This window comes from Cyanistes caeruleus, chromosome Z (assembly GCF_971803275.1).
Source record: "Cyanistes caeruleus chromosome Z, bCyaCae1.hap1.1, whole genome shotgun sequence".
Lineage (NCBI taxonomy): Eukaryota > Metazoa > Chordata > Aves > Passeriformes > Paridae > Cyanistes > Cyanistes caeruleus.
Genome location: NC_141732.1, coordinates 36,197,748 through 36,212,697, shown reverse-complemented (window position 1 = coordinate 36,212,697; position 14,950 = coordinate 36,197,748). Strand labels below are relative to the sequence as shown.

The following is a 14,950-nucleotide window of genomic DNA, read 5'->3' as shown; positions in this document are numbered from 1 at the left end:
GGCCCGTGAGGGTCGAGGGGAAAAGGGGGAAGGGCAGACTTGGGAAGGTCCTGTCCCGAGGGCAGACGAATAGGGAAAGGACGGCAGCAATGCTCTGTGGGAAAAGAGCAGGTGCTGCCCAAGCGCCAGCGGAGCCGGCGGACAGGAGGACATTTATCTCTTGCCGACTGCCAACCTAAGTGTTAATATGTGGAAACACCCCTGCCTGGGGAACGGCGGCCCTTCCTGAGGGAAAGCGCCGCGGGGAGGGCGGGAAGGTGAGCTTCGCGCCTTGCCCGCGGCCGACAGGAGCGGGGAGCCGGGACCGGAGCCGAAGCTCGGTGAGGGGACGCGGCAGGAGCGGAGCAAGGCGGGGGCCGGGGCGGGAGCAGGAGCTCCTCCCGCGGGGCGGGGCCGCGCCGGGCCGGGCTGCGGCGGGCGGGCGGCACCGGGAGCGCGTAAGTGACGCAGCGTTCCCGGAAGCCGCCCGGAGCTGAGGGAAGAGCGGCTGAGGGGACGGCAGAGGAGGCAGGTGGGCTCTCGCCGCGGCTGTCGGTGGCTCGGCGGAGCCTTCCAACTCCGTCCCACTCTGCTTCCATCCCTTTCCGTCCCGTTCTGTTCCGCTGCCTGCCAGGGGCCATGTCGCTGTTCCAGTCCGCCCTGGACTTCCTGGCGGGCCCCGGCTCCCTGGGAGCCGCCAGCCGCGACCAGAACGATTTCGTGGGGCAGACGGTGGAGATGGGCGACATGAAGCTGCGCATCAAGCGGGTCATCGCCGAGGGTAAGCGCGAGCGGCAGGGCCGGGCCGTGCGGGGCGGACCCCGGCGCTGCGGGGCTGGGATGGGCTTCCCCGCGGGCCTCCCGCTCCTGTTTTCCCCGTCTCCCGTTCCTAGACCGGGAGGGTTTCCTCCTTGGCAGGCCGCGCCCGGGTGGGGGCGGGCGGGCGGCGGGCGGGGCGGCAGTTCCGGCCTCTCGGGAAGGGCTGGAGGTGTCCGAGCCGCTCCGCGCCGAGCCGGTGTCCCAGGCACGCAGGGACGGTGTCCCCAGGCCCTGGGGTCGCAGCAGGGCTTGGTGTTACTGTCCTGCCTCAGGAATCGCCACCGAGAGCCGCTGTGTTGTGTGGCTACTTCTTCGCTTGCTTTGTGGTTTAAAATGCCTTCACCACGTAACAACTCAGAGGAGTCTGTAATCTGTCAGGGTCTTTATAATCTACTAAAGACCTCATGGAAGTTCTGGATTGTGTGTTTTATTTCGTTGTTTTTTTTAATGACAGTGTATAATATTTTGCCAAACATGCAAGATTGCCTCTGTTGTTTGGGGTTGTTTAGAAGACTATGGAATGCAGGAAATGTGTTTGTTTTAAACACACTTGTCAAGAGGCTGATCTTACTGTGCACATAGATTTTGCTAGAGTACGAGGAGTTAAATATCTGGGCAGCTTCCAGTTTCAGTGAAGTTTTGGGTAGGAAGCCTGGCACATGACTTGTTAATCTGTTTTAGAAAAGATGCAATGTTTGATAGATGTAAATTACTTAGATATTAGCAGAAATTTGGATCATCTTGTGCTTGTGGTCAGAGAAAATGCAAAAGAAGAACCACTGGAGGCTAGTCTCAGAAGACTAAGATGTGAATTTCTATACTACTGCAGTGAAATATTTCATTAACTTTGTAGAGATGGTTGATGTTATTTAGGTTAAATACCTCAAAGCTCTATTCAGCACTCCTTTTCGTTATTGGAGTTTTTTTCTGTAATTTCTTCTTGTAATTATCTTATACTAAATAGTTTTCTGTTGAAATCTAGGTGATCAGTATAGAGGAAAAGTTTGGTTAGAATTAGCTACTTCAAACCACTTGTACTTATAAAAATTTTTGCGTTGTAAAACAACAGCAACTGGGTCTTCACCACTGCTTTATCTTCTTAAGGGCAATAATTTATCACTTGAATGCTCAAAGACTTCTGGCACATGATCTTGGAGAAAACCTGGCAGTTTTTTACATAGCAAGTTGCATTTAGAACAGTACTAAATGTTGTGTCCTCCTGTTTGACTTCAGCCTTTACTTACACCTTCTTTACAGTCGGAATTGTGATTGAAATGTAAGTCTTTGTCTTTTAGCATTCACAACCTCAGTAGGATGTGAATGCTAAAAGAGCTGTCTGTGCTGCTGATACTGTAACATTATTGCCCTCAGTGACCACAGCAGTTACCAAAGGACAAAGGAAAGTTAGGGCAGGAAGCTATTTTTGAAGGATATATGCTATTTGGTTATGCTTCTGTAGCAGGTATTTTAGTACTTCACTTTGACAGCAGCCTACTGTTTCCCAGAATCTGACACAGCCTTTGTAAAATGTCAAGGGAAAGATGCCAGGTTAGATGACTTGAAGCAAATGGAAACATGCTTTAACTCTACAGTTCTTAACAATTTCTCTGTAACCAGAAAAATTTGTGTTACATTTTTGTCTCAGTGTTACGGTGTTATTTTATGTTGTTTTCTTTTCTTATTTTGCCAACCAAAGTTCGACTAGCTGCTTGCTTTTTCTGGAAAATATAATTTTCTAGCTGCATTTCTTCAGTGTAGCTGGTCTAAAAGGTCCCTTGTGGTATATTGAGTATAAAGCTAAAATAGATATAAAGTACAGAAGTCCTGTTCTCTCCTGCAGTCTTCAGACTTGAATTTGTATAGTTTATTTTGTTGCTCAAATTACGTTTATCTTTCAGCTCCGGATGTGTTGTGGTACCTTCTGATACATGGGTCCACAACTGTGGCTTGTGTGTATTCCCTTCCACGATTACAAATATAGAATCTGTTTTTCTTCTAGGTGGGTTCTTTCATGCCAAATTTCCTACTGGAAAGTCAAGTGCTGCTTTCTGAATTTGGGTTTCAAATCTGTAGTGAACTGTGTGTCATCTGCCGATGCAGATAGAGAACCTTTTCCATAGGCTCGTATGCTCAGCTTTGTTTGTAGCTGGTGTGAACAGAGCCTGTGGTTTAGCATTGCGTGGTGTCATGTGGCAGCACAGGTTCAGTTGTTCCCATAGCCCACAGCTCCTTCCAGCTCTGTAGTGTGCAACAGTGATGGTGCAAATTCTTGTTTGGCTGTGTTCTGAGACTTCTTGCACAGGTTGCTTGGATGTGATTTCCTGTTTATTTCACAGAGGTGTCATGCTGGGGTAGGACTGGGTTGATTGAAAATGTGGTGTGCTGCTGCAGGAGGCTGACAGCAACCTGTGGGTGATGAGCTGGTGATGATCTCTTGTATTGATACTACCTCTAAATGCAAGAACAGACTTAAGGGTGTCACAGACTGGACTGAGCACTCCTAGAATATGGTATCCTGGTTCTTTTTCTGCTTGGACATCTCAGTAGCTCACTGCAGATAAGATTTTAGAGGACCTTGGTGGGGGGGCCTTTACATACGATCTCTACTTGCCCTTGGTATGATGGTGGCTTCACATGTCATGGCTCTCTTGGATCCTCACGTTAAGTGCACAGACACCCACACAGTTTTACTTAAGTAAAATAGTCACAGATTTCCTCCATGATTAGTGAATATTGTTGCTTATTTTGTATATGAGACTGAACAATTTAGAATAAACCAAGTGTTTGTGTGAAAAACAGGGAACAAGCAAGCACATGTTTAACAACCATTCTTCACATGTAATGAGTTCTTAGGCTTCCTTTGAGCAAGACATTGACAAAACGGCACACAAGAAGAGAACATTATGAGAAAAAGAATTCAATCTGTTTGATCTGAGTCTAAAGCTTTTACTGTAATGGAAAATCATTCCCTAGTCAGGAAGATAGCAATAGGCTACAGACATAAATGGCTACAGATTTTAATTTTGTTCTTTTTTTTTAGTTTAAAACTAGATGTCATGACTTGAAGCCACGTAGGTAGGTAACTTATTACAATCTGCTTTCTGTCAAGGTGAAACTTCTGCAATTAAAGCAACGTTTTTGTTTTTTTTTCTTTGATACTGCAGGACTTCCTCAGTATTTTGAGTGTGAGCAGGCAGTATTACAGGTTGCCAAACTTATAGGAACAATTCTATGGTCTGTGCAACTGCTGGATTCATAGGATAATGATAACCTAATTAAGTTGAGGCTTTTGAGCAGATTTAATTTGTAAACTTTCAGCAGCAGAGGCACAATGAATGCTTAATGTTAAGTTTCTGTGAGCGTTGTTAATTTGCCAGTAAGTGGGGGGAAAAAAAGATGATTCCTAAAGAGCAACTAAAGCACCTGACCTAGCAACTTTCCAGTTGGCATTCTCTTTACTGTAAATGTAGACAATGTTTTCAACATGGAGCAGAACAGTTCTATTTTTTAAGGCTGTTGTTTCTTGGCTGTAGCAATTCCTGCTTGCAGGGTAGCTTTGAAACTTTCAAGATATTCTACCTCTCTTTTTCTCAAGGGTGTGTACAGGTCTTTAAATTTGGGCCATCCTTTATTCTTGAGGCAGTTTCATTGTGTTACTAGGACTTTGCAATGGACATAAATGCATGACTGGACTTCAGAAGAAAAATGCTTGTGAATCAATGTGTGGTGACAATAACTGAGTGTGTTTTCTTTTTTGATACTCTGATAGAAATCAAAGTTTTCAGGTAAGGTGCACTGTAACTTACAGTCCAGATTAGAATTATAGTGTTTCAATCAAGTTATAGCATAAACCGCTGAAAGTGAATGAATTTGGTCAGTATCTGGGAGGAGAGTAGAAAAGTCATATCAAATAGTTACAAACAGGAAGCTACTCACACCCTCGCTTTCTCATGACTAGTTAAGTGTGTAATGAAACATTGAGTGAATTACAGTAGCAAGCAGTGTTACAATGTGGTTGATGTCCCTATTTTGATGCTTCTGTATTTGTAACTTTACTGAATCTACTTATCTGAAAAGATAATTTGTGGATATGTGAAAAACAGGGACATGATAAAAAAGAACAGTTTAAAATCCAACTTAATGTGTAAATGCAGTGAAGTTATTCAGTATTATGTGATGTAGGTTTGACTTGAGAGAGAATCCAAATGTCTTGGTTGGAAAAGCAACAGTCTTCCAGTCTCTCTAAGAGAATGATGAGGTATTGATAGGCCTGTGATGGTGCAAAGATAAGTGTAGAGTGCTCACTAATAAAGCAAATGAGGTGGAGTTAGTTCCTGATTTTCATGGTGTAGTGCTCTGAAGTGAGCCTTGATGTGTGAGAGCTTGTGTCTACAGAAAAGAAATAAACCTAGTTTTCTTCTGCTGTAATTTCTGTACTAGAAAATACTGTCTGAGATGACTTTGGGTGGCTTGGGCTGTCTTCTGAGAATGGGGCTCTGAAATGCCTCACCAATGTAAAACCTGTCTCTGTGGGCAGCAGCTGGGATGGGTGTGTACATATCTCTACACTGGTGATCTGTATGGGGGAATACTAAGATGATTTTGCTGATACAGAAAGCCTCAGAAAACTGTCTTAAAACCATCTACAAACATTTACATGAGTGGAAAAAATGAGTGAAAACACCCCAAATGTAATTACATTATTCAGATGCCCATCGAAGTTTTTCTTTTAACTTCCATTTTACGATTTGCCTCACTTAGGTCTGCTGTACAGGTAGAGGTTTGTTGAAAGTACTTCTTAAATTATTTTTTCTGAATGTTTGCAAAATATATTGGTCAGGGAGCTTAGAGTAAACTGTTACGGCAGATCAGAAATTTTGCCAATAAACTTGTCCCTACTGAAGGTATATTAAAACTGCTTTAATAGACTACTTCTTTGAGGGAGCCAGCATCAAACTATAAATGAAACTGTTTTTAAGTAAGAAGCAGTAGGAATAGTTTTGCCTTTTGTGTAAGAATTGTTTTCACTAATAGCAGATGGTTAAAAAAAAAGAAGTTAGAACTATCTTCACAACATGCTGTAACTCCTTTGGTATCCCAGAAAATCCATGGAATTAAACATGGTATCTGCTGTAGAAGTGCTGCAGAAGTAATGAACCAAACACTACATAGAATGAGCCAAGTTGTATGGAGCTGAGTTTGTGAAAGAGTGAAAAGACAGAATGGGAAACTTACTTGAAGCTGATGTTTTGAGAGGGGCATAGTTGTAAAAGGTGAGCTTGTAGGTCATAGCAGTTGGATTCTGAATAAGGCAGGTGTAATGAAGTAGGAATTAACCAGGCTCAATACCACTGGCTTTTCTCTGGAGATCTGCAAAGTTTAATGAACTCCATTCTGTTTAGCATTTCTTAGTACTTGATAATAAGGTACTATCACTGAAGTAGAAATGTGTATTTTGAACTAGTTATCTACTCTCAAACTTCTGCTATCTCAGTGAGGTTTGCACAGTGTTCTTGAGCAAAGGAGAGGTGTTTGAGAAAATAGATAATTTGACAAAAGAAGTTTGAAGGAAAATATTTTATGGAACAACACATTTCAATTTAATAACAATATTACTGTTATTGGAATGTGCGCTTCAGTGCTTGAAAAAGCTTTCTGCTTTTAATACAAAGCATGAAGCATGACAATTATCTTAAAAATAGGAGGTGTATGTTTAGCACTTATCTTCCTTTGTTATTGCTGTATTTTATACAGTGTTAGCAGTGTAATATCAAAAACGTTTAATTGAAATATCAGGTAGTATTTGCTTTAGTACAGTTTGGTTTTATAAGAAAAAATGGCTTCATAAGAAATCTGCATATGCAGACTTAAAAAAATGCAGGAGAGTAACAAAATCAGTGTGTTCTTGACGTATGTACAGGCAAGGAAGAGAATGTCTGAAGTCTTGCTGAATATCAGCCATCTTGACCGGATGCTAAAAATGTGTACTTGGTACATTCAGAAATGTATCTAAATTCATGTATTGATTCTGTTAGACTAAAAAGAATGATGTACCTGAATATTGAAATTAAAACTGACGTAATGTGCCTTCTTCTTGTAGGGGGTTTTGCATTTGTCTATGAAGCTCAAGATCTTGGAAGTGGCAAAGATTATGCTTTGAAGGTAATATTAATTTACTTCACTATAGGTTTGTAAGGTCTGTCTTTTAGCTTGATATTTTAGCATGACAGTTAGTCTTTGATGTATGCCACAGAGCAAGTAACTTGGAAAAATTCAGTGTATTAATGGTGTTTGTAGCCCACTATTTAGAATGGTCATTCCAGTTAGAACCATGCACTTCATTATTAGATGACAAACAGGGGAATTGATATTTTAGGTACCTCTGGCCTTTATTTTTTTATTTGGTATAGAAATTCATGATCCAGTCAAAAACATTTTGTTTCATGGGTAAAAAGAATATTTCATAGTGACCTGAAGTGGAGTACAGGAATCTTTTTCACTTGTCAAAAGCAGATTTAGCTTACCTTCTTACTTTAAATTTCCTTAGTATTAAAAATAATGCTCCAGGCTTCGACTCATTGTTTAACCATTCAGCTTGGTACTTTTCAGAGATACTTTTCTGGATTCTTGGTTTCTGGAGGCTTCTGGTAACTGTAAACAGGGTTAGTTGTAGGAGGGATGGGAGAGGTAAGTTGGCATTATACCACCAGTAATAACTTTGGCTTTTCCCCTTTCATTCCACATCCTACAGTAACAAAACATGTGACCAAAGCCATACATTATATGTGTTCAAAGATCCTCATTAGAAAAATAACAGGTAAAAGGTGAACCATTACTATACTTCCTCGGTTCTGTAAAACCAGTACTTTTGAAGTGAATGCTCAGGCTGATTGTAGTCAAATGTTGACTGCAAATCCAGGTAATACTAGAAACAGTAATACTTAATTTTGCTACTGATTACACAAGTACCATTGAAAAAGACAGGATACATAATCTGGTGAGTTTAGTGTAGAGTGAGTTGAAGGTTGTTGCTAAATATTTCAGATAGAAGGTGAATCTTTCCTTGACAGTCCACAATGCTGCAGCCAGGAGACTTTAGAGCTTTATATATCAGAACTGCCAGAGCAGTTACTTTTAAGAGTGTAAAAAGTTACAACTGCTCAATTATCACTAAACCTGAATAGTCCAGGCAACTGGAAAGCTTGTTATTATTTATGTCAGAATATCAAAATGTACAATAAGCCAGCTTGGTTTACTGCCCCATTACAGTTCCTTAGGTTTTTGTCTGTAGTTTATCCTTCATATTCCTTCATTGAAAAAAACAATCTATGCACTGTTAAGTCTGTAAGTTTCAGTAACTATATCCTCTCAATTATTTTGGTTTTGTTTGGCAGCGACTGTTGTCTAATGAAGAGGAAAAGAACAAAGCCATCATTCAGGAAGTTTGTTTTATGGTATCCTTTTCTGTAACATTTAACTGCCTGAGATTTCTGGGAAAGGAAAGATTGCTGTACAGATTCTGTTTTTCTTCATGCCATACACTGCCTAAGAGGACTGACATTCTGGAGATATGGGTTCATGGTTTGTCATGAATCTGGTGCCAACATTCAGAAAGTTCAGTTCTTCAAAAATTGTGGTAATACAGTGTGTGCAGATAATTTTTGTAGCTAGTGTAGACTTTGCCATGTACTTCTAGCAAGAAGTGAGATTCTTGTTTGAACTCTGTTGCAGCCCTGTGAATTTAGTCAAGAGACTTTTTGACTTCAGATGACACTTAGTTCTTAAATAGAGTTCCCTCGCATGCACTGGATTTATTGCTCTTTGCTTTTACTCTCAGTGTTTATTAATTTCTGCTTTGGATACATCTGGCTTTAAGAAGTCATGTTGGATATTAAGGAAGAAATTTCAGTAGGCTACATGCATCAGAAAAAAAGAAGCAGATATTTCTCAGTGTCCTTGCTGTCCTCCATATGTAGTGATGTCAGATACTAAGGTATAATGTAATCTTGGAGTGTTTTCAATCCTTGATTTTAGTAAGTTCAATATTTTCTCCCTGGCCTGGCTCCTTATGGACCCTTGGTTTGTTTCAAGAGTCAGTGAATAGCTGTGGTGTGCTGATGTGTTCCCCTTTGAGCATCCAGCTTCATTTTAAATTAGCAGGCAAACCCACTGATCCTAATTTAAGCTACTCAAACATTTATTTTTATGACTGCTGATATGTTTGGCAAAATCTCAGCCTAAACACCAGTAGAAGTACACTTCCAAGGCAGAGTACCATAGCACTGTACATTTCCTGTTTATTTTGACCTTATCTTGCCAAGAGTAAAGAACTTAATGTTAATTGGAAATTTTTCACAGGTCAGAGTCATTAAAGCAGGTGTACAATATGATGAAGGGTTAATTGTTGCTAACTTTCTGATATAAGACTGTGAAATGCAATTAATTCCTGCAGGTCTGAATAGAGGGTTGTGGAAGAGATGTGTAAGATCAGATTAATGTGAATTGTGTGGATCCAACTTGCCCTTTTTTAATAGCTTTGTTCTACTTACAGTATCTTTGCTTTTCTCTCTTCAGACTTGGTAAATGCATCCTGTAGAAAGATTGTGATTGTCTCACAGGCACAAATCTCAGTGTAGGCACAGACAGGCATAATGCAACATGACTTCCACTAGCAGGAGCTGAGATCACTTATATTGTACTCCCCTGTACATAGCTCAAAAATGATACCTCAAATTTTTGAACTGAAAGTGAAACATGATAAAGTTTTGTAGCATAAAAAAATACTACTAATGATGGGAGGGTAAGTTCCTTGCCCCTTCTGACCTCTAATTGTTTTGAACTCTATTTTAATTACTTACAACTGAAGCATGGCATATTTAATACTTTCTTGGGAAGGATAGGTGAGGGTACAATAGCCCTTTCTTGATCAGCCATCTAGAGAAGCAGCTGATAATTAGAAGATGTCCCTGCTACTCATGCTAGGCTCTTGGCAAATTGTCAAAAAGCAAATGTCTTGCTCATTGTCAAAATACAAAAAGAACTAGATCTGTTACTGAGTCTATTTTCTTCCAAGCTGTAAACATAAGGATTTTTTAATATTTTATTTTGACTTTTTATTACATCACCTTAGATTGCTTTCTCAGATTTCTTACAGTTGAGGCATGTATTTCCCTGTTTTGCTTTGGGTATTGATTGCAGCTGTTATGCTTTCTGTGGTTTTAAGCTAACTTTTCAAATGAACTACTGGATGCAGTAGTAGCTATGAACTTGGGAGTTCTCTTCCTTGAACATGTTCTCCAGAAAAAACTTTCAGGTCATCCCAACATTGTCCAGTTTTGCTCTGCAGCATCTATTGGAAAAGAAGAATCAGACACGGGGCAGGGCGAGTTTCTTCTGCTTACAGAGCTGTGTAAAGGTAAACTTTCTCTTTCCCCAGCAGTCCACATTGCTTCTGGCAGCTGTTTTGTACAAGCTGCTTGTTAACTTACAGGCTTGGAATGACTGTAGAAGATATCATGGTTCAGTGGAGCCAGAGTTCAAACTTACCTTTTATAGGATAAAGATCATGTTTTTTTTAGACTATAGTTTAACCTTGTCTTAAATATGAGGTAATCATTAAGGTTGTTTTGTTTAAGGTTGTTTGTTTGAGACTAGTCAGAGAAAGGAAGAGTAGGAGTAGTTCCTTAGAGCACTCTTTTCTCACTGTAGTCAATGTGGACTTGCCATTTTCAGAAAATATATTTAATACAACTCAATACTGTAAATCTTTCCTGACATGGGTCTGTTTGTGTCAAGCTTTCAGAATTTGCAGTGTTCTCTGTGTGCTTATGTGATTTTTTCTCATTTCCTGCAGGACAGCTGGTAGGATTCTTAAAGAAAGTAGAATCCAAAGGACCTATCTCTTGTGACACTGTTTTGAAGATTTTTTATCAGACCTGCAGAGCAGTTCAGCACATGCATAAACAGAAGCCTCCTATTATTCATAGAGATTTAAAGGTATGTTGCAATATTTAAATAAAGCAGTGAACTTTGGAACAGGCATGAAAGGAGCCTGTTGGGCTGGAGTAGTGTTAAAGATGATTCTTGAGCATAGTGTTTAGATCTATTGCTTTGCCATACCTACTGAGTTTTAGTGATGGTCATCACCGAAATACTTCCATCTCTTCAAACATCTTTTCCTTGTATTTGCAGTTAGGCACTGATTGTACTCTATCTGAAACAAGCTAGCAGAAAGTTGTGTATCATGTTTTGCTGATTGAATTAGCCTAAATATTTTGTTTTGGATAAAATAGTCATTTACAACTAATAAACTGTAGTTCTGGGTTAAGAGTGTGACTTAAAACTTAAAAGAACAGGAGAAGAATAAAGGAGAAAAAAAGAAAGGAGAAGAATATTGAATTGTCTGTGAAGGATTACATTGCCATTGAGAATGTATAAGCTGTTAGTTTTAGAACTGATAACTTGCATACTTGCATTACACTTCAGTACTTGTTTTGAATTTGATTTGTAAAATTTGGTAGGCATAATTCATGTTAGATTTTCTTTCTTAGATTTTTGGTGTTGTTTTTTTGTTTGTTTTTTTACCAGCTTGCTTTTTTTATCTTGCTTGATTTATTAGCCTTTAGCTGGGGTTATGCTGTAGAAAGTGTTATACCTTTAGGAGCTTTGGAGATTTGAAAGGACTTACCTGAGTCTGAATTTTGTATTTTCAAAACAGGGGTTCACCTGTTCAATATAGCTTAGATGAGGAAGCTCTAATCATCAGTAAGATTCTGCTGTCCTATGAATATATTTGAATTTTCATTAATATAAAAAAAAGACAGAGGAGTTTCTTACTCTTTGAATAATGTCGAAGTTTCACATGTGTCTGTATCCAGCCTGATGTGATTTCATTTGAATACAAAAATAGGAAAATTTGTTCCTCCTTAAGTACTTTGGGGAAAGGAAAATAAGACCACTCTTCTAGAAGTAAATGTGCTAATTATTTTCAACACTCTTGATGAAAGCTTTAATATTAGCTGTTAGTATAGCCCATAAATACAAACCTGACTTTGGTAACACAGCACTCCTTTTTTAGTCACTTGGTACCATTGAACAGGCTTTTATGTCGTGAGGTAGTGTTATAAAGACATATAACCCATTCTTTGAAATTTCTGAATGCTAACCCCTAGCTATTTTAGAAAAGGTGCATCTCTCTTCTGGGAAAAAAGAAAAAGGTAAAAAAAACTATTTACAAGTAAATACACAATTTCTTTTATAGCCAGCTGCATAGACATTGAGATAATGCTGTAAGTCAGAATAGTTTTTTCTTCTCAAGGAACATACCCTCCTGACAGATAAAACACGGGAAAAGACAGTTGTTTGGGTTTGTGTTGGTCTCACATTGCAGAGGCTGCAAAACAAGGTTAAATTATTGTTGTTCTGCAAGATACAGAGGCCTTACTGCAGCCAGAAGCCAAATAGGGATCATTTAACTCTGCTACCCTTTTTAGCAGTATAAACTAAAGTCAGCAGCATAGAAAACTGTAAGTTGGAGTTTTGAGCTAATTAACTTTGATACCTTTTCCTAACTTTATTCAGAGGTAAAATTTTTTTTTTTAGTCCTTTTGTGATTGACTCCAAGTACATCTGCCCAATACTTTTACTCTTTCCTTAAGTTTCTTTCACATTTCAATTAATAATACATTACAGTTGGAATTTATGAAGTAGAAAAAGGCAGAGATAATGGATGATGATCTATTCAGGCAGCACATAGTCCTCAAATATCTGTTTCCTGTCTCTGCACAGGGTCACAGCTGCCTCTTTACAGGTGTCTCCTAGCAGACTGCTTCTCTACTAGTACCTTCCTGTTTTTTTTCTATAGCAGTCCTAACCTTCATCCCACTGCAGTTAAGCTAACAGTGTTCAGTTTTATGCCTGAGAACGTTTGGATTCTAAGACACTGCTTTTACAAGTTCTCATCTGAAAAACTGGCCTTTTGTTAGGCTTCAATGGAATTATTTTCCCCCAAGGTTTATTTCTTGCTTTCCTGAATGTTTCCTGTTCATGGTGTGTTTGGTGTTTCCTTTTAAAACTTGGTTTGTTGCTACCATGTAAAACTACAGTACTGTCTGAAATCTTAGTTCTTCTGTAAACAATATTTTTGGATAAAGTGATTAGTTTTTTGTATTTATGCACAAGTAAGACAATGTATGAAAGCATGTGTGTTAGTATACAGGGCAAAAAAGACACTTTTTAAAATATTTATTATTCTGCATCTTTTTGAAGGTGGAAAACTTGCTTATCAGTAATCAGGGGACAATTAAACTTTGTGACTTCGGTAGTGCTACAACTATAGCTTACTATCCAGACTACAACTGGTCTGCACAGAAGAGAGCACTGGTTGAAGAAGAGGTGAGACTATTTTAATGTGATTTAATTTTAATATCAACAGTGGATTAATTTAATTGTTACTATTAATCAGGTATTAATGAGACATCTAAGACAAATGAAGATTGTTTCAGAGTGTTACTTATGAAGTTTCAGTTTTTTATTTATTTTGTTAGATTTCAGAAACTGTCTGCAGTTAAAATCATAGCTTGTGTTCTGTGGCTACATGTAGAAACACTGCTTTAGCATGGTCAGCATCCATTCTGCAATCTGCTGTGAAAACAGAAGTGGTTACTAGGGCTTCTTCTAATTGCACTCTTGACAAGAAACTGGTTGTGCCATCCTGATTCCTTCCAGTCTGTTTTTCTCAGTTGAATTATACTTTAATGAGAGGCAAGTCTGCTCAGCAGAATAGGAATGGGCAGTATTGCAGTGTCTTTGACTAAAGTAGCCAAATCTACCATGCAGTATACTTTTCCAAAATGCATTTGTTCTTAGTATAGAGTTGAGAGTAATGCTAGTAAATCTAATGTAGTACATCAGCCAGAGAAATACACTTAAGTTCATGTGTGCAACTTCTGACAAACCCAGGTTTTGCAATCTGGTATTCTTGGAAAGCATTCAATTGATGAAGTGATGATGTTGTACCACTGTCTTGTGTAGTCTTTGTAAAAAGGTGGTAGAAGAGGTATTTTCAGGTGTTCTTATGAGCAGAGTTTCTCTTTGGATGTGTCTTCACTGTCATTAAGTGTGCTGAGTAAGGGAGAGAGGTGCACTGGAGCATGAATTTACTTACTGGTTTATTGTTGATTTTTGCTATTAGGGTTCCTGTTCATTTTTGCATCATGTAGAACAGTCTCTTTATGTGCTTTGCTGTTTGGGAGGACTCTGGACTATCACAGTGTTGTTTGAGTACTACTGTCTTCATGTGACCTTATGTGAAAGCTGTTATGACTATTGCAGGATTCAGTTGATGGCTTTTTCCTTGACAAGTATTTCTGAAATTAATTTTGAAAATGAGAGTACTATTCATTCTACACAGAGAGCTGTTTCCTTGGTTGAATGCTGCTAAAGGTCATCATTAAAGATTGTTTCAATAAATTTTGTCTTCTCCAGATCACAAGGAATACAACGCCAATGTACAGGACACCAGAAATGATAGACTTGTATTCAAATTTTCCAATTGGTGAAAAGCAGGACATTTGGGTAAGAAGTTTTTTCTTTTTCTTGCTGCATCATAGTTGCTCATGTCATAGTCAAACTGATTTTGCAGGCTTCATGTTTGTTTGTTGATTAAATAACTAAAGCACTGAAATAAATGTAGAATGCTGTCTTAGATCAAAATAAACTTAAATAGTGTGGACTCTGTATCTAGATGTTAAAAGAATGAGACGTACCATTCAAGGTATTCTCCCAAATCAAGCGTGAGTTCCATTTGAGAGGCAATGCTGAACTTCTCTAACGTTTGGTAGAGCTGTTGCTTAGTTGGAGCTTGCCACCATATATCCAGAATACTTAGGTTCAAATTCTTGCCTTTTGTGCTCTGCCATGCATATAATCCTGGGACATCTTATTGCTGAGTTGAAAAATTATTATGTTGAGGTATGACATGTAGTTAAAATGCTGACAGATATCAAGGATGAGAACAGTGCAGAAATCATTCATGCTTTGTGTAGAAAAGATGCTAAGCTGCTCAGACTCACTAAAGAATCTGTACCTTTTCCAGCTGCATAAGGCTGCAGTACTGAAGTACTCCCCGGCAGTGTAGTGCTTAGTGACTTAG

General features: G+C 39.1%; 1 protein-coding gene across 4 annotated transcripts in view; it reads left to right on the top strand.

Moving 5' to 3' along the window:
- The window catches only part of GAK (cyclin G associated kinase), a 67,514-nt gene continuing 52,564 nt past the window's right edge, over positions 1-14,950 (top strand). Inside the window, exons 1-8 of one of the 4 annotated variants that reach the window (XM_086869429.1) lie at positions 1-320; positions 614-760; positions 6,899-6,960; positions 8,193-8,252; positions 10,099-10,213; positions 10,652-10,794; positions 13,066-13,191; positions 14,284-14,373. In XM_086869429.1, the coding sequence (XP_086725555.1) occupies positions 619-760; positions 6,899-6,960; positions 8,193-8,252; positions 10,099-10,213; positions 10,652-10,794; positions 13,066-13,191; positions 14,284-14,373 (738 nt within the window). In that variant the 5' untranslated portion in view covers positions 1-320; positions 614-618. Of the gene's footprint in view, positions 321-395; positions 512-613; positions 761-6,898; positions 6,961-8,192; positions 8,253-10,098; positions 10,214-10,651; positions 10,795-13,065; positions 13,192-14,283; positions 14,374-14,950 lie in introns of those variants that run through there. The other 3 variants (XM_086869432.1, XM_086869428.1, XM_086869430.1) reach the window with 3 other exon arrangements.